General features: G+C 35.8%; 1 protein-coding gene and 1 long non-coding RNA gene across 3 annotated transcripts in view; one reads left to right on the forward strand and one right to left on the reverse strand.

Annotated features, from left to right (window-relative positions):
- LOC139784528 (GPI transamidase component PIG-S-like) overlaps positions 1-20,371 on the reverse strand; it is a 43,231-nt gene that overhangs the window by 10,084 nt on the left and 12,776 nt on the right. Inside the window, exon 4 of the mRNA XM_071723710.1 lies at positions 8,696-9,042. Within this exon, the coding sequence (XP_071579811.1) occupies positions 8,696-9,042 (347 nt within the window). The remainder of the gene's footprint in view (positions 1-8,695; positions 9,043-20,371) is intronic.
- Positions 1,791-3,880, forward strand: LOC139784530 (uncharacterized). Of its 2 annotated transcripts, XR_011721601.1 has the most exons (4): positions 1,791-2,372; positions 2,657-2,754; positions 3,036-3,278; positions 3,364-3,880. It is a non-coding gene; the product is annotated as an uncharacterized lncRNA (long non-coding RNA). The 2 variants fall into 2 exon arrangements; XR_011721600.1 differs by having other exon boundaries at positions 2,657-3,278.

Here is a 20,371-nt window from a genome sequence, read left to right on the forward strand (position 1 = left end):
TAAATCTAACGCCGTCCCCGTTATGATCACTGATTAAATGAAATGAATGTAATTTGTTACCTTAACACTGTCATTAATCGGAATTACTTCCTCGTATGATTAGTCGGATTGACTAAGCTCAAAAAGAGCGCTCTCTCAATTGTAGAAAATGATATCTTCCTTCATAATCGAGAGGACATTCCAGAACGTTTCGATTGCGTCGTAGTTTTCCGTCTCTCTTTCTTTCTCTGAAGTTCGGTATAATAGTAGATTCTCGATGATCAATGTGATGCAGCTGTTCTCTCAACGTATTAAAACCCGATAGAAATTAATTATCGGTTAATCTACGACTCGTTAATACTGTACGTATTACAAAAGACGGTGAAGCTACAATGAACTTAACGGACGATCCGTCGTAGAAGACGTTCGGAACGAGAATGGCTGCTCGCCGTGCTGCCCGCACGAACACGCCCGTGCCCGCATGCGCATTGATACACGCTCAACCGTAAGCGGTTCCCGGGCCGCCACGCGGTCTTCGTCGCGCGCATTGATACATTATGACGCGTAAAGCGGTAGCTATAGCTATTACTATAGCCATCTATGAAAGCTCTTTCTTATTAAATGTAAGTCCGATTCTATAAATACACAATCTCTGAACTGACCTTACTTTATCTTTAAACAGAATCCCATTAACGAGGAGAAACCGAAAGAACAGCAGAATGGAGAAACGAGCATTACGGCTCAGTTGAAGAGTACGGTTAATTGTTCCGTTTCCGTGCCAGCTGAATGTGAATTAGACAATCCTATTTTACATCACGAACAAGGCGAGTTGCAAACGTGGACTGAAATAAAGAAAAATCTGACAAGTCTTACTCTTATATCAGAATACTGCATGTCCGTGATCACAGAGGAGATGGTAATGTGGGTCTACTGGAAGGAAGATTTATCTTCCTGTACATGGCGTGCTATACTTGACAAAAATATGACACTTTGTTGCTCACTAGATGTTGAAAAGAGACAGAATGACGCTTGTGTCGACTTGAGTCGTTAACTGGAAAGCACCTATAATCTTACAATATACCCAATGATAGGTACTTACATGAAGTGTCATATTTTTGTCAAGTATAGCACGCCATGTACAGGAAGATAAATCTTCCTTCCAGTAGACCCACATTACCATCTCCTCTGCGATCACGGACATGCAGTATTCTGATGTAAGAGTAAGACTTGTCAGATTTTTCTTTATTTCAGTCCACGTTTGCAACTCGCCTTGTTCGTGATGTAAAATAGGATTGTCTAATTCACATTCAGCTGGCACGGAAACGGAACAATTAACCGTACTCTTCAACTGAGCCGTAATGCTCGTTTCTCCATTCTGCTGTTCTTTCGGTTTCTCCTCGTTAATGGGATTCAAACGACAGTAACTGATCTCCGATGGAAAAATAGATGAAACAGCATCTTCTTTCAACTTTGGTATTTTACGTTGTACCGTAATAGTTGCACCATCTGCCATGTAAAAAATATCTTCTCTGAGAATATCATCTTTCTCAAAATGCAACTCACAGATGCGACTTTTTTTGCTCAATTCATTGATGCCTCTTGCAGCAATTCCATTGTCACGCCAACATTGCAACATTTTTTCCGTGCGAGCTGTATTTTCTTTCCTTACTCGAAATAATTAGTCCAAACTCAACGCTGAGCATCAGCAAATTTCACAAAATATCAGCAAAATAATAAAGGACAGAACAGAACATGTCCGAATACGTTTACGGTCACCAACAGTCACCAACGGACTCTATTTCCCGCACGAAGCACGTGATTTCACGATGCAAATGCACGTAAACAAACGGAGCACGAAGTAAGAGACCGGGCTGGCCGGGTAAGGTTAGGGTGCGTTCACGAGTGCTGAAAATCCTACAGTATATATTACATGCACTATAGATTAAAAATGGCGCCCATCGATAAGAATCCATTCCTTTCAGCGGACTCCCTCTCAATTAGATGCCACTAATCGGGACCACTTTTGTTTCACGGAGTTCGACATCCTTCTCTCTTACTTCGTGCTCTTACGTATACGGTATGCCACACTCTAGGGATTTTACCCCCACTTTGCTCGCCTATGCGCAGAACTAATGGCCTCCGCACAATGAAAAATATAAGGAACAGATATTAGTTGCTTTCCATTTACATCAAAACTCAGATAATTCTCACTTGTGACGTCATAACTCAGTTAAATGTACGTTCTTTTTGCATGCTGGCAAGTGAGATTCAACTGAGTTTTTATCCACAATCGAGACCATGTGCTTTAATGAATCTAATAAACTCACATTAAAAGTGAGGCTATGGACCTGTATTATTTTATTATGCGATAGCTTTGTCACCAAAATAAGCAGGTAAATACAAAATGACATATCTTACCTGAGTATAAAATACTCACATAAGTGAGTGACTCATACTACGTTTACGCGAGCTTTACTTCTGTAGTAACTTACGATAATTCCTTCGCGTAAACAGGATTTTTCTTCGCGTAAACGGGATTTTGTAGTAACTTACGATAATTTACTTCGCGTAAACGAGTGATTTATCGTAAGTTACTACAGAAGTAACGCTCGCGTAAACGTAGTATCAGATCACTTGAGTGTAAATCACTGATATATATATAATGGATTGCCGATAGGCCCTTGGCGATGTACCCAATTGAAGGTTCGCCATTTTACACGTCCGAAGTACGCGCATGCGTGGTGGACTCTGTCGGGTGCGTACGGGTGCGCGTAGGTGCGTAGGTGCATAAAAACACTTATTGAATAATTGTTTTGAGAAATGGTGAGATGTTGCTTTTGTCAAAGCGTAAAAAAAAAGGATGTGGACGAACATATCATAAGTAAATATAAATTGAATAATCTATACACAACATTTATGAAATGTGACAACTACAGGTTATGTTTTCGGGTTTGTCAATTAATTATTTTCACATTTCATAGTATAGATTGCTAAAGAAAACTAGTTATTGAAATATTTAACATTTTGTTCTATTCTGTATGATCCATCTTTTACAGGTTTCCTTTAGCAGATATATTTCTACTAAAACAATGGGTTAACAATGTACCCTTAAAGCATTGGAAACCTAGTAAAGAAAGCTTATTGTGTTCAGATGACTTTACTGAGGACTGTTTTGACAGATCTGAATTTAGAGTACGCTTGAAACGTAATAGTGTTCCAACTCGTTTCGAAGATCCCTCGACATCCTGTGTAATATGCAAGCGCAAGCGTTCGCATCAATCTCCTTACTCATTCTTCAGGTATATTCTCCAAATGTTGTATTATTTGACATTAGTTCTAGAGTTTTACATTTCATTTACATTTATTCGATATTTATTTGTTCAGGAGTGCGGTAGTCAAGCCCAGTGAGGTGGCAGCACCTCCTGGACGATCGTGCGGATCGTTTCGAATAGCGATGGCACGTGATGCTAGCATGCTCCGGCCTTCGCCTTGCCGATATCGCCGGCATTCCGGCAGTTACTCTCTTGCTTTCGTGAACAATGGCAGTCTAAATTCTAACGCTCGCGTAATCATTTATTCTGTCGGGCACTCAGTAAGGATAAACCTCATCTTTGAGGCCAATGGACCTCATTAAGATTGTTACGCGGATTAATTAAACTGAGGTCCAGTGTCTCGTTGGTTAATCTCGTGAAACGTCTCATTTCTAAAGCCACGTGGCTGCTGATTGTAATCGGAACGATTCAACGGCCTCACGTTGTACTCTACGCAAGTAAATCAGTTTAGCACGGTACTCATCGTTGTTGTATAAACCGCTCACGCTCGGTTAATTAGTACTTAACGCAGTGTATATAGTGTATATAGTGATTTACGACTCTGTGAAAGAAATAAATCCTGAAACTCAGTGCCGATCTGTTCATTTCAATTACCCCGTTGTATGATCTACTCATCCGTGTGTTAGCATTCTATCAGACAAGCTCATTCTCAAACATTATTCTATATAGGTTTCCCTTGGAAAAACCAGAACTCTTCAATAAATGGTTGGGGAATATGAATATGCTATTGCGAGTTGCCAGAACTACTGAGTGGTTTTTCACAGAATGCTATTGCTTACATATGTGGCTATGTAGTTCGTAAGGTTTGGACGAGAATTAAATGTGAAACATGTCGTGGAGCTCTTATGTGTTGTGATATTGAACCTAGTCTTAAGAACAATATTGAAACTAATTATTCAGATAATGCTACAGAGTATTTATCGCATAAAAATGCTTTGAGATTAATTGTGACTAAAAGCAGGGGTAATTTGATACCTCCATCGTTAGGCGTATATACACTAGCTTTAGCGACAGAGAAGTTGTTCAGAAGGACAATAAATTGCAATAGAGGTAAAGTTCTAACAGAGCCTTAATTTGGTGCTATGTTATGCTCAAAGATATTGAGAGAACTGTTATCAGATTCTAGGAGTAATCTTTTTCCTGATTTAAATACTCATATTTGATGATACGACTGAAGAACTCTCTGGACATGTATTTTTATTATCAAAGTTAATTTATATTATCAAAGAGTATTTAGAAATAAGAATGAATGCTTTAGCTAAGATATGTACTAGTCGTCAAATTGGTCGCAATGTTAGACACTATAAGAATCGAGAAATGGTCTGGTTGCACATATAAGGAGCGTCGCATAACTTGAACTTTTATATATATAAAGAAACCTTGTACAATATTATTTGCTTTTCTTCTATTTTTATATGTTATCCAGAATTTAAGTCTGTTTTAGAAATAAAAAAAGTTCTTATATATTCTTCTTTCCAAAATTTTATATCTTTCTTTGCATGCAATCACCTTTCACCCTTCACAAATTATTTACACATTGATATAAAAGAGAATGAAACTTACAATTGATTCATTTCTCAGGTGACTGTCATTCTTCAACCTCCTCTGAGGACTATACAATTTAGGCTGCACAAAGTGATGACATCACCTTCTTATAGTAAAACAATAATTTTGTTTAAATGTTGAGGTAAATTTTTTTAAAATTAATTTAATATAGGTGAACGACAATGGAATACCTCGAATCACGACAAGTTGATTGTAATATCGCAATTACAACGTATAATAGAAATCTTTGTTGTCTGAATAAAGAATTATTGTCTTATTAAACAAAATCTTGTAATAAATAAATACGTTTATTGACTCCCCTCAGGGTTGCAAGGCGTTTTGTAGGGACGTTCCCAACCCTTTATTCAATTCTCATCCAATACTACCCTTCTCCTCTCGCTTAACCCTTTGGACCAACGGCTTAACGTCTCATTTCGAAAGACGGAGCCCAGTTTGTTCCGCACAAGAGCCTATCTTGCACGGAGGGCGCAGCTTTCGGAAAAAACTTTCCATGTTTACATGGCTCTAGTGGACTCGAATCTGGTTCCTCAGATTACGAGTCTGGCGCTCTACCACTAGACCACACTGCCGCCCAAAATCTTGTAATATTTGGGCTATTTTATAATTTGTTTCATCGGTAATGCTAATTTTTTTTATTAATAATTGCAAAAACGTTACATAAACGTAAGTTTCAGTCAAACTCATTTGAATTTCCCACTCGGAGGCAAATTGCCGGGTAAGATGGCGGCCGTCCATTTGGGGACGCTACTGAGTCCTACGGATAAAGGCGGTCGGCAATCTATGTATATATATCAGTGGTGTAAATGGAAAGCAACTATTGGTCGCGTTCAGCAGACCAAGCCGCTCAGTAGCAGTCGAACGTGATTGGCTCTTAATTTTAGAACCAACTAATCAACGCAGAGTGTTGATAAGACGAACTCAACAGTTGTGTCTGCTGAACGCACCCATCGCCTGCGTTTGGAAAGCGCGCTATTAAGGCCCGGGCACATAGAAAAACTTAAGCAGTAAGACTTAAGAAGTAAGCAAATCAGCCAATCACAGTCAAGAACTTAAGGTAAAACGTAAGCGGTAGCGAATTCATACTGTTGATTTCTTTACTGCTAACGTCTTACTGCTTAAGTTTTTCTATGTGCCCGGGCCTTTAGCGCTATTGCATCATTCTATATCTTTATCGCTCATCAGGTGTAAAACAAAGATAGAATAAGCAAATAGCGCTAATAGCGCGCTCCCCGAACGCAGCTATTAGCGATTAGGACTAAGGAATCAGGAATAAAGCTGAAGTGAACAGATTTACTAGATTTCGACAAATGAAATTGTAGATTCTCTAGTGAATTTCCTCACTTTTGTAATTTTCACCTCGGGGTCGATTCTGTATCTTGGGACGAGGTGAAAATTACAAAAGTGAGGAAATTCACTAGAGAATCTACAATTTTATTTGTCGAAATCTAGTAAATCTGTTCACTTTTGTAATTTTCACCTCGTCTCAAAATACAGAATCGATCTCCTTGTCCCAAGATACAGAATCGACCCCATAGCACACGGCTTGATACACGACTTCCGATAGGTTAAAAATCTATTGCCTGTGTTTTTCATTGTGCATCCAGTTTTATTTCTGATTCCTTAGTCCTAATCGCTAATATATATTCCTTGCAGAGATGGCGCAGCAATCGAACAAAGACAGATGTCATTTCGTTAGACAAAGACAGATATAGGAAAAACAAAATTAGAAATGTTGACATTATCGACATCGAGGAAGTTCAGCCGTCACTCCAGCATCCCCTTAACCATGATCTCTCGTTGGACGGAGTATAGATAATAATTATTTTATGAGATTAATTTATGAGATAATACATATTTTATAAGATAATAATTTTATGTAAAGTAATTGATTTAAATAAAAATATATGAGAAGTAGGGCAGTAAGGGTCAGACGCAGATCCTTGCGCGTAAATTCAATAGATTTATTAATCCTCTTCGTACATTAATCCGAACAATTTCCGGACGTTTCGGCTCCGATTCGAGCTATCTTCAGCAGTAGCGAGAGTTTGTCACACGTTTTTCGTGCCAAAAGGCGAGTTAACTGATTAAAATGTCAGAACCCAGGACCATTTGATCCATATCTGTAATAGTGTCAATCAGTTATAAAATAAAAAAGAAACAAGCACAGTAACAACTGTGCCGCAAGCAACAACGTAGAACTACGTCGACTGTCACTATTTCATGTTAAAGTATTCAGCGAAGGAAAGTAGACGTAGGGCTACGTCAACTGTCTTTTTCTCATCGTTTGACCCACGTATGACGCGTCACAATTTTTACAACAAATTTTGTACACCACATTTTTCCTAGATTGAATTGGGAGGATATCCTTCTGTACTCTAATAAAACTCTTAAGTTTGTTGAGGCTATAAAAAGACAAGTTGACATTTTGGTCTCGGAGAATGACTATCCGTTGGCTTTCATCTTTAATACAATCAATACTAGACTAAAATCGTTACTCAACAATTGTACTCGCAAACAAAATGAGTCTTCACCCACGCGGGAAGAGGAGCGACGTACTTGATTCACGGTTCCATATGTTCCGGGCATTTCCGATGAATTTAAAAGGGTTGTTAAAGACCAAAATGTCAACTTGTCTTTTTATAGCCTCAACAAACTTAAGAGTTTTATTAGAGTACAGAAGGATATCCTCCCAATTCAATCTAGGAAAAATGTGGTATACAAAATTTGCTGTAAAAATTGTGACGCGTCATACGTGGGTCAAACGATGAGAAAAATAAAAACTAGAATCTCAGAACACCGTAACCACATTCACAGAAATACATCGACTCAATCGGTTATTACAGATCATAGATGGAATTTTGATCATGAATTCGATTGGGAGAATATCCAAATCTTAGACAACGAGATATATTTATCCAGGAGATTAGTCTCTGAAATGACTCGATCACATCAAACTTCAAAAGAATGGTATTAACTCACAAAATGACACAGAGTTCTTGCATATCACGCATATATTACGGTTCTGAATAAGTTGTAATCCATGCTCACGGATATGACGTCCTCAAATTCTGTTTTACTATTGGTTTACCAAGTATCTTAGTTTATCTTACTTACTTGACACACTATGTACAAACTCGTCGTTGTTTTGACCTATAACAAGCTTTGCAAATTTGTCATTTCATCGTTACGTGTTGTGTCGACGAGAACGTTTAGTCTCCTCGCATATTATCCATGTTATACATGACGTCTTATTCCACGTTTTTCGGACCGCTTGGTGAGTTTTAAAGGTTTCCTCTATATATATTTTTTATAACTGATTGAAACTATTACAGATATGGATCAAATGGTCCTGGGTTCTGACATTTTAATCAGTTAACTCGCCTTCTGGCAGGAAAAACGTGTGACAAACTCTCGCTACTGCTGAAGATGGCTCGAATCGGAGCCGAAACGTCCGGAAATTGTTCGGATTAATGTACGAAGAGGATTAATAAATCTATTAAATTTACGCGCAAGGATCTGCGTCTGACCCTTACTGCCCTACTTCTCATATATTTGAATCTCGAGGGTCCTTATATTAATTTATTTAAATGAAAATGCTATAGCGGTACAAAAAAAACATTACATTGGAAAAAAAGCAATTTGCAATGTGCAATTAAAAAATGTAGGTCACTCTATAATTATAATATTTCCTACTTTCTTCTTTTAAGTTATGAAATAACATTGTTTTTCTTTACCAACAATATTATCTTTGTTTCATATTTTAAATTAAATCGTTTTCACTTTTTTAAAGATAATATTATACTTAATATTTTACTCACTTTTGATCCTCCGGAAAGTAAAGAAGAGCCAAGAGTGTTGGATCGGAAAAGGCCGCCTCAGAGATAACGAAAGCTTCTTTGCTAAGGATGAAACTACGCTTGAGATTGCCTCGTCGCAGATACTCGGCGGACTCGTGCACCAATTTGAGCGCGGTCTTGATTCTGTTTCCTACTACATCCGTGATAACGATATTACTGATTTCTTTGAGTAGCCGCGCCAGTGATTGTAGAGTTAATTTGGCCGAAGTCAACTGCTCGACGGTGCGATATCTCAACAACGAATCAATTTCCCAGTCGCGTGATTTTAGCCCCACCAATGGCACCGCTGTCACTCCGTCAATAGATTTCTGAAATTGTTTGCTTCTTATAAATTGTTTAGACTTTAAATCTTTGTATGCTATTACTGAAATATATATATATATATGTCGTATATATATAGGCTTTTAGAAAAATCAGCCCGTTAGCTAAAATCCTAGGAACTTAGCTAAACGCCGGCCAATAAAATAATCAACCGTGGATTAGTGTAATAGCCTAGTAAATTCAGCCTCTTAAGCTAAAAACCGGCTGTTAGCCTAACGGCCTGACACGTTTTGGGCAGTTAGAAAAATGATCATTGGATAGCATTGCAAATGTAAACAAAACATTTAAAAAGATTCGGAGAATTCAAATATAATATATGACAAGGTCATAACGGCTATATAATTATACTTTTAATATTTGTTATGACTTACATGTCATTGTTTTTAATATTGACTCTTTAGATCAGTTCAATTTGAATTCAAATGGCAGAAGAAGCGATAATTTGACGTGCAAAACTTACATTATGGTCTTTTGCGATTTCTGCATGACTACCAATTATTATTTCATTTCACCATTGACGATATACGAATATGTAAGCATACTAAATCAATTTTATTTAATTCACTTATTAATTTATTATTTATCTATTTATTTATTTTTGTTGTTTGCGCATTATCCATATTAACCATTGTCTTCTTCTTTTGTCTATTCTGCCTTTTTATAACAAGTGAACACATGCTTCGTGTGATTAAAATGTTAGAAGAGCTTGAAAATTCCAATTCAAAACAGACTATCTCTCATTATCACTATGGTAAGACGTATGAACTTGCGAAAATTGGATCTGAAACGCGAGTAATTGTAAAAAGACAAAACGCAAGCGAACCAGTGATTTATATGGAGGCACTTGAGGATTATTATGAGAAACTGATGGAAGTTCACATCCAAACTGGCCACGGAGGTAGAGATAAAATACTTTATTATATCAAAGAAAAATGGCGAATTACCAAATCACATGACATATTTCTCACCTTGAGAGAAGCTACTGCAAAGCAGTCAGCAAGTGGTGGTCAGGGGTATAAAAAAATGTAATTGTAAAATAGCCAAGAATCAGTGTCGGACGAACAGGTGTGCTTGCTTTAAAGCAAAGATTTTGTGCAACTCTCGTTACCACATGAGCTCAACTTGCATTAATAAATAATAATGTATATAATAATGTATATGTGTAATTAAATGTTTTGTTTACATTCGCAATGCTATCCAATGATCATTTTTCTAACTGCCCAAAGCGTGTCAGGCCGTTAGGCTAACAGCCGGCTTTTAGCCTAAGAGGCTGAATTTACTAGGATATTACACTAATTCACGGTTGATTATTCTATTGGCCGGCGTTTAGCTAAGTTCTTAGGATTTTAGCTAACGGGCTGATTTTTCTAAAAGCCTACGACATATACATATGTATATAATACTAGAACGCGCATATATATTGATTCGATGATGTTAGCCGACAACTGACTTTTTTTTTAATTAGGTGTGAAATCGATTGTATTTCGTTTGTAGATTATTGTAGTGCATTTATTTTCGTTTGTTAGTTTATAATTAATTTTTAATTAATTATTTTTAATTGTAGACCATGAAACTAGCCGACTATAGAGTAAGCGAACGTATTTCGGAACAGCACCTAATCACACTTTAATTTTTCTCATGTTAGCCGTCATCATAATGCTCTTTGTCACTAACATCAAAATTTGATATTACGTGACGGCTAATATGAGAAAAATTAAAGTGTTCCAAAATAGGTGCTGTTCTGAAATATATATATATATAGGTTCGCTTATTTTATATACAATTAAAAAAATAGGTGTGGAATCGGTTGTATTTCATTTGTAGATTACTGTAATGTATTTATTTTCGTTTGTTAGTCCATAATTAATTTTTAATTAAATATTTTAAGTGTCAGTCGTCGGCTAACATCATATGATGCATCAACATATTATAAAATAAAAAAAGCTCTTTGTAGTTAATTGTATTTTGTTTGTAGAGTTTTGTAGTGAAGTTAAGAAGTTTTTGTAGTCTCTTCAAATTGTTTATAATTAACAAATACATTTGTTGAACTGTAGCAAAGAACAGCAGCTATCGTTGATTAATTGTCGGATAATCTACAAACAAAATACAATCGATTCCACAGCTATTTTTAAAATTTTATAATATTCTATACAGCACATGATATCATTCGAATGTTCTGTACTCGTACTATAAATATACGTACCGTATATAATATACTTCGAACATTTCTATAACATCTCTATAGTAGTATATTATTTCTCATAAATTCTCAGGACATACTTGTAATATTTCACAGTAGTATGTTATTTTTCGTAAATTCTCGTATACTACTCAGAATATAGAGTGAGTTATTTTAAGGTGGTTCTTGCAGTACTTTGAAGTCACAAAAACAACTATTGTTACTAGTGACAAATATGAATGATTTAGTATGTAAAAATCCGCATACATTAAAGTTAATTATTCCTTAAGGTTTTTTCTCATTTAACCGTTGCTATAAACTGAAAATATCAGAGCAAAGTTACAAATTTGACTAGAGTTGGTGATATAACCATAAATATGATCACGCCGGTAAAGAATAAAATATACTAAAATAGAAAAAATATATGTCACAATTTCTACAATTCCGCGATAGTGAATATATTCATACAACTGCCGAAAAAGATATGTTATCCTTGTAACCTCCATTCAGCGGTGGGAGAATGGTAGGACACGCGTCTTGTACGTCAGCTGACGCGTGCGACGTTGCCAAGCAGCCACTCAAGACGGCCGCCATGACTCTCGTGTCGTGTCGAAACTTGCCGAAAGTTTGTCGAAAGTTTCGCTTTATTTATATACGGTACGGTCAATCAGTTTGGTGTCGCGTCAGTATCTTTAGAAATGTTTATTGCATCGATTAAACAGTTTTTTATTCGTTTATCTATTCGAGAAGTATGAACGTATTCTATAAATGTGCGATTTGACCCTCCTTTCCCTATTATCACCGTGTAAAATTGGCAAAGTTTACGGACATATATCTCCGGAACCAAGCGGTAAAAAAATTCGAAATTTTTCAGACACACTCTAGGAACGTTAACCTTTCATTTAATATCATATTTTCCGGGTTATCTAAATTTGACCTAAATCCAAGAACCACCTTAATCGACGCAGGCAAATATCTCGAAAAATATGAAAGATATGGAAAAATATTTTGGACAAAAGTTGTATGGTCTAAAGGGGACACATGATATGAGTTATTCCTTATAAAAAAGTAGTACTGGTTTTAATACTGGAAAAAGTATTGGTGAAAGTACTGGAGACATAAGTATTCAAAGTACTACTAAATTCGACCATACTGACTTCGTCAGTACTCTTTCCCAGTACTCATCCAATACTCATTCAGTACTTCCTTCAGTACTTCCTCTAGTGTACTCCGTCCAGTACTCTTTTAGTACTTATCGAATAATCGTGGGATACTAACGTGTGGTACAGGCGCAGTAGGGAGAGTGGGCACCCTTGAACCACGTTTTTTCAAATCACATTAAAAATAATTTTTAATAACTTCATTATAATATAAATGAGACTATTCGATGTTTAATATAATAAACTTTGTTTGTAAATGATTTAAGAAGTAAATTTTCAGAAATATTTTGCAAAAATAATGATATTTCGAAATGCTGCGTTTGTCACAGTGGACCCCACGCGTGGGGTCGATTGAGCCATAGCGTAGGGTACACTGTAATATGTAATGTGAAAGGTAGGGTACCCTGTGACACGTAGAAGAGATCTGTTTAAATCCTGTTTATTACAAATCTTTGGTCAATTGAAAAACCAAGACTGTGCCAGAGAACCAATTTATCAATAATCGTGTCATATTTGTTTCATCAGATGACCTAAGAAATTGAAAACTGAAAACAAAGTCCTATAACCTTACTTTTTGTCGTAACCTAGCAGAGATCAACGAATATTGCCTCACAGCGACTCGATTACATGTGATCTGTAACTAAAGGGTGAAAAAAAGAGAAAATGAAAGTGTGGATATGATTATCGATGGAAATTATTTCATTTTATAGGAAAATTTAGGCACTAACATTTACTATTCCGCGATCGAAACACACTACGGAAACTCGCGCTGTCACGTAGGTAGGTTAGGTAGTTCTGTAAGCGTGGCACAGAGGACCCCATCAACCTGCGTCACATTGGACCCCACTGAACATCGATATTATTTATCGTAAATATTTCAGATACAGAACAATTAAACGTTTTTATGCGCACGTTGGTATTGAACCTAGATCCCGACAAACGTCTTATACATTTTTTTTAACTGTAGAATCTCTAGAAATCCATATTATACATATCAAAAAGTTATGACAAGTAAAAATTTACTTTGCAAGGCTGCAATTACATATCTGCCTTTAACTAAAGTATCTATGCTTATTTCGGCATAATTTTTTGATGGAAGTTATATGTTTTGAAAACGAAAGTTTTCATACCCACCGTCACTATTTTGTAGAACGTTAATACAGAAAACTCGCACTGTCACATTGGACCCCGTGGCTCAATGGAGCCCACTCTCCCTCTACCAGAACGCCGACGTCTATAGACGTCGAATCGACATCAGCGCTCCGGCTGGGCCCCTACTTACGCAGTACTATCCAAGTAGAACAAAAAGTCAAGATGATATCAAAATAACGTCATATTGATAGTTTAGTGTGTTAATTTAGTATTTTATTAATTTAGTATTTTCAAGATACGTTACGAAAAAGTAGTACTAGCAATCAGTACTCAGTACTGAGTGATCAGTACTCGTAGTATTGACAGTATTAGTATGTTAATACTCATGAATATTGCAGAATGGTCAGTACTGTGCCTATTAGTTTCTTACAGTACTGGCAGTACTATCATGATAGTACTCCGAATATTAATCTGATAAAGTACTGACCACTTCAATACTTTGAAGTACTAATGAGTATTATTGCTTGTAGTACTGCCAGTACTGTAAGCACTGACAGACACAGTACTGACCATTCTGCAGTATTCATGAGTATTAACATACTAATACTCTCAATACTACGAGTACTGATCACTCAGTACTGAGTACTGATTGCTAGTACTACTTTTTCATAAGGGATGTCATCGTTTTTAAGAAATTTTAAAGGCGACTAATTTCTCAAATGGAATTTGATTTTTTCTTTAAAATAAAAGTTGTAGATCTCGTCGAGACGTTTTCAAAACACTATAATAAAGTTCTTTTTCGTTAAAAATTTTTTGGGATATTTACATTTTTGTTATAATATTTTTAATATAAAATATGAAATATCTCTTAAAGTATTCACTTTTCGATAACTATACCTTCATACTTTTATACGTAGAATAATGAAAGAAACCGATTGTTGTAAAAAAAACATTTAAAACATTATTTAAAAAAGATTGCATTTTGTAGACGCATTAAATTTTGCAAAATTGCAAATGTAAAAATTAATATTGTTATTTGATTCCTTTATTATTCTACGTATAAAAGTATGCACGTAAAGTTATCGAAAAGTGAATATTTTACGAGATATTTCATATTTTATATTAAAAATATTATGACAGAATTTGAAATATCTCAGAAAATTCTTAACGAAAGAGAGCTATATTATAGTGTTTTGAAAGCGTCTCTACAAGGGCTATAAAAATATGCAATAAAAAATAGGGGGTCCCATTTAAAAAATTCAAAGTGACCTTGTCCTGACCTTGAAAAGGTCACTCAAGGTCAAGTCCATATTTTCATCATGTGTTCTCCTCCAAACCATGCAACTTTCGACTAAAACATTTTTTTTTAAATAAAATTAGAATAAAGGAAATACTCGCTCGTATGTGTACAAAATGATAAAGAAAAAAGGCCAGTGATCGAACAAACAATAAATTATTAATTAATAAATAAATACATAAGGACATTTCGACTACACCGAGTCATCTTCAGACATAATAATTTAAACTAACGTACATATAATTAACTTGGAAAGGTCAATGAGAAACATATATAAAAGTAAGAAGAAGAAAGAAGAAAAAAATTATTAATAAATACGCTGGGAAGTCATACACCAATAAAATTAGCATGAAACCACATCACAGTTCGAAAGCTTGAATACATATCTGAAATTATCTGAAGTCAAGGATAAACCGGAGATGGAATGTAGTCAAATCCATAATTAATTCCTCGTTCGGTAGCGAGAATAAATCGGGTCCAAGAATTAAAGTCCAAAAAAAGGTTGTTCGTTTCGATTGTGTAGTCAATGTGTAAAAAGACATTCCATCTCCGGTTTATCCCTGACTTCAGATAATTTCAGATATGTATTTAAGCTTTCGAACTGTGATGTGGTTTCATGCTAATTTTATTGGTGTACGACTTTCCAGCGTATTTATTAATAATTTTTTTCTTTCTTTCTTCTTCTTACTTTTATATATGTTTCTCATTGACCTTTCCAAGTTAATTATATGTACGTTAGTTTAAATTATTATGGCTGAAGATGACTCGGTGTAGTCGAAACGTCCCTATGTATTTATTTATCAATTAATAATTTATTATTTGCTCGATCACTGGCCTTTTTTCTTTATCATTTTTAAATAAAATCATTAGTTGATGAGATAATCGACTGTATCATTTAAAACAAAACACCCTGCATATTATATGTATATAGTAATAATACCGTTAGAACCCGAATTCCATCAATACCCGATTTAACTAGTCAAAACTAGTTTTATCAAAGGCCTTTCGTCAATACTATAAGTATTAACTGGTCAATACTAGAAATAACGATGGACTGTCAGTGAAAACTAGATCTGACTGAAAAATCGACTTGTTAAAATGTGTTTTAATAGTTTTTACTAGACAAAACTAATTCTCACTGAGTTAGGTCAGTTAAAAGTGTTGGTTATTATTTAGAATAGGGTCTTTTCCGAATTTTGATATTTTTACGTCAATACTATAAGGGAAGTAATTTGCTGATATGTGTGTATAGACAGACATGTAGGCGGGGGAGGGGCTCCGCCTGCGGCTCCCCCGCATAAAAAAACTAATTCAAGCCTATTTCAACCAAATTTTAATTTCAAGTTTTTAAAAGTAGCTTTGGAGTTAGATTAGTTTTTTGGTAAATATTTCCCTTTACACAGTCACCCCCAAACGACTTTTAACTGACACTGATGTTGACCTTGACCTTCAGGAGTTCAAAGTCATTTACCTTTCCCATCGCTCGTTGTTTATTAAAAAGTTATTAACAAAACAATTTGCTTACAAGGCAAACGAAAGAATATTGTGTGGGTGGACCAACTATTATCTGCTTCAACAAAGCGAGTGGAAAAGTGTATGCGTGGATGCAATGGGTTCCGTCCCCGAGGCTCCACTTCGAAAAAAATTAACGACAAAACTAACCTAACCCAACCCAATTGTTGTGTGGGAGTTGCGTGGTAGCCGCCGTAGCGTACACACGTGTTTTAACCTAGCTAGCTTGCGATCGTGAAAGTTGATAGTTTCGAGGTCTTCTAGAGGGTTACGAGAGTAGCTTAGGGGTTATAAGGGGGTTATAAATAGAATAAAGTATAGGGAAAGCTAAGGGGGATAGGATTAATCCCTCTCCCGGAGGGGGAAATATGAGTAAAAGCGTAATAACGAGAAAGTATAGGAAAAGATCCCGCTAGCCAAGAAAGAAACGTTAAATGTAGCGGCAGTTAACGGCAAGGAAAGAATAATGGCAGGACAGAAAAGATCAGCGGGCAACGAAAATATGGAAAATAAGAAGGAGATGTATACAGAGGGATACTCGCAGGAAGAAGGAGATTGGAAGATAGTAGAAGGGAAGAAAATGGCGAAGGATAAGCGCGCCAAAATACAGGCGGAAGTGACAACTATGAAGATGAACAACAAGGAAGACGGTAATGACCAATTAAAAGGGAGTGACGTCAACACAGAAGATCCAATGGACCAATCAGGAGTGGCCAACCTGGAAGAGACTAGATACGATACGGCTAGTGAAATGGAAACGGACACTGTAAGTACAGAGTACAGAACACGTGAATACAGTTAAAACGAGGAGTGAAAATACGGAACTAAATACGAACAAAGTAAGGATGGCAGAGGGGGATACAACAACGAAGAAGAAGTGGTCGAGGGATGAGTATATTTGTTATAAAGGAATGCTGGAAAGGATAAGTGAAATAGACGCTTCAGAAGTGATGGGAAAGAAGCAGGTTAAGTTTAAAGAAGGGACCAACGATACTTATAAAATAATATTAAAGTTAAAAAGGGATGGGATACAAACAAAAAGAGGTAAGAATTTTTTTAAAATATGGAAAGTACTTACACGGGAGGCGAAAAAACCGGACGAGATAATAATGTTATCATTTTCATCAGCATTATGTAAATTTAAAAATTGTAACGATGCTAATATCTGTTTAGAGGCAATCAACAAAAGCTCGGATACCATAGGGTTCACTGCGGAAATTGACCAGAGAGGCTCGAAATTTGTAGGAGTTATTACAGACTGGGGTGATAGCATAGTGGACCTGTGGGACTCAATGGATGATCATGACAACGTGGAGAAGATTGGACGCATGTATAGAAAGAAATGGGACAAGGAAGAGAACAAACTAATAGAAGAAGATACAGGAAATTTAATAATTACATTTAGTGGAGATACAGTGCGGAAAAAGCTAGATCTATTTGGAAGAAGGACGGCGATTATAAGATTAGACCATTTATTTCCTCAGTGAAACAATGTTTTAAATGTTTCAGATACGGCCATATTAAATCGGCATGTAAGAGTGAGGAGAGATGTATTATATGTGGAGAAATAGCACATGGAAATTGCACGAAGGAAAATAAATGTAGAAATTGTGGAGGAAAACATAGATCCACATATAGAGGGTGCAGAGTATATGAAACGAACAAGAATATTAATCTGACAATGGGATATTCAAATGTTTCTCGTAGGGAAGCAGAACGAATATTAGCAGGGAAAGAGAAAGACCAAGACCAAGAATATGATAGATATGAGAAACCGACCGAATGGCCAAAATTACCACCGCAAAGAAGAGAAGGAGAGAAAAGCGAAGTTCAGCCGGTAATAAGGAAAACAATAGTATACGAAGAGGAAAGGGAGGATAATAAACAAAGAAGAACAATAGCATATAAAGACAAAGTGAAAATCAATAAAAATCATCAAGGTAGAAGAGATAACGAATACTATAAACAATTCGATAACAGAAGTGAGGAGATAACAAAAGAAAAAAGAGGAATTGCATACAAAGATACGAGTAGACAAGACGAAAGATGGGATACTGAAGTATCGGAAAATAAAATGGAAACAACAGAGGAAGAGGCACAAGACAACAGAGCAGAGTCAATACAAAAGATCCCGGAGGGATTGAATAGAGAATAGGATATTATTATAAACTTGGCTGCGAAATTGAAATACTATACAGATCATGATTGGGAATTCAGAAGGATCATACAGGAAATGATACAAGGACCAGAACAAAAGGAATTAAGAATAAGTGACCAAGAGGAAGCAGGGAGAGTTAAAGAAGAAATTATACAAAGAAAAAAGGAATTAGAATTAGAAGAAAAAAATAGAAGACAAAGGATGATAGTAGGCGATATCAAAAAAGATTTTTGGAAAGGAAGAGGCAGGGGAGTGGCACGTGAAGGAGACCGGGTACTTCACAGAGCCGCTTCTAAATATTAGTCACGTTCACACTAAAAATAGCAATTTGGAACTGTAGAGGATATCAAGGAAAGAAGAACGAAATATATAAAAGAGTACAAGATTACGATATTATGATTTTAACGGAAACAAAGAGTAATAAAAATAATATAAATTTTTCAGGATATAGAACTTATCGTAAAGATAGTAGAGGTAAAAGTGGAGGAGTAGCAATATGCATTAGAGATAACATAGAATTCGAAATAATAAACGGATGGAAGAAGATACATGAAAGTTTGGACATAATAGGAGTAAGACTGATAAATACAGCAGAGAAGATGAATATAATAGCAATATATAGAAGACCAGGAAAACTCACGGAAGCAGCATGGAAGGATATATACAAATTTGAGAAAAAGGACTTGGAAACAATAATAGCAGGAGATTTCAATGCTCATCACACACAGTGGAATTGCCAAGACATTGATCAGAATGGAGAGATATTAAATGAGTTAATGTACAATCGGGAATATATTTGTGTTAACGAAGATACGCTATCTAGAATCGGTGCGATTGGTCAAAACTCTAATAATTTAGACTTAGCATTCGCTACTACAAATATATATGACAACATGGAATATGAACAAATAAAGGACCCGTGGGACTCGGATCATTATCCAATAGAGATTAGAATAGGATCAGAAATTACAAGCTACAATAAGAAGACAAATAAAATTACCACAAAGAAAACGAAATGGATAGACTACAAAGAAAATATGAGAAGACTCATAGATGAAAACAAGGACAAGATTAAGGACGCGTTATTTGACAATAATACCGACATGGATGAGAAATATAGGGCCTTTGTGGAAATTATTAAAACAACAATTGAAAAAATTACACCAAATTATAGGAAGAAAAAAGAAACGACTAGCGAAGAGGAAAAGAAGAAGAAGAAACAAGAAGAAAGACCAAGGGGAAGAAAAGTCAAGTGGTGGGATGCGGAGTGTGAAGAAGCTATAACGAGAAGACAAAATGCATTAAAGAATTTAAAAAAAATGAAAAATTTACATTCATTAATGGAATACAACAAAAGGAAAGCTGAGGCGAAGAAAATTATCAACAGCAAGAAGAGAAATAGTTTTGATAAATTCTGTGCATCAATCAATAGATTTACTAGTCCGACATATGTTTGGAACACAATAAGAATATTCAAGAACGTCAAGAAGAAAATAAATTGGAACAGCTGGACACACAAGAGTAGAGAAGAAGAAATTAGGAAAGAAATACAGAAGCTAGCACCACCAAGCGTACCAACGGAAATGATGGGAAAGGATGGAGAAGTATACAAGGAAACAAGTCTGGAAGACAAGTTTACACGGGAAGAACTGAACAGAGCACTGGAGATGATCAGAAAAAATTCAGCACCAGGAAGAGATGGAATAGAATATAAAATGCTGAAAGATATGACAGAGGAGATGGAAGAGGCATTACTGAACATCTGTAATGAGGTTTGGACAACAGATTGGTACCCGGAAGATTGGAGAAAATATCAGACAATGTTTATAGATAAAATAGGTAAGGAAAAAGTGAGACCGATTGCATTATCATCATGTGTAGGCAAGGTAATGGAGAGAATGGTTAACGAACGCTTAGT

This window comes from Temnothorax nylanderi, unplaced genomic scaffold (genome assembly GCF_030848795.1).
Source record: "Temnothorax nylanderi isolate EJ_2023f unplaced genomic scaffold, tnyl_v1.0 TNYL_tig0640_pilon, whole genome shotgun sequence".
In the NCBI taxonomy this organism is placed as follows: domain Eukaryota; kingdom Metazoa; phylum Arthropoda; class Insecta; order Hymenoptera; family Formicidae; genus Temnothorax; species Temnothorax nylanderi.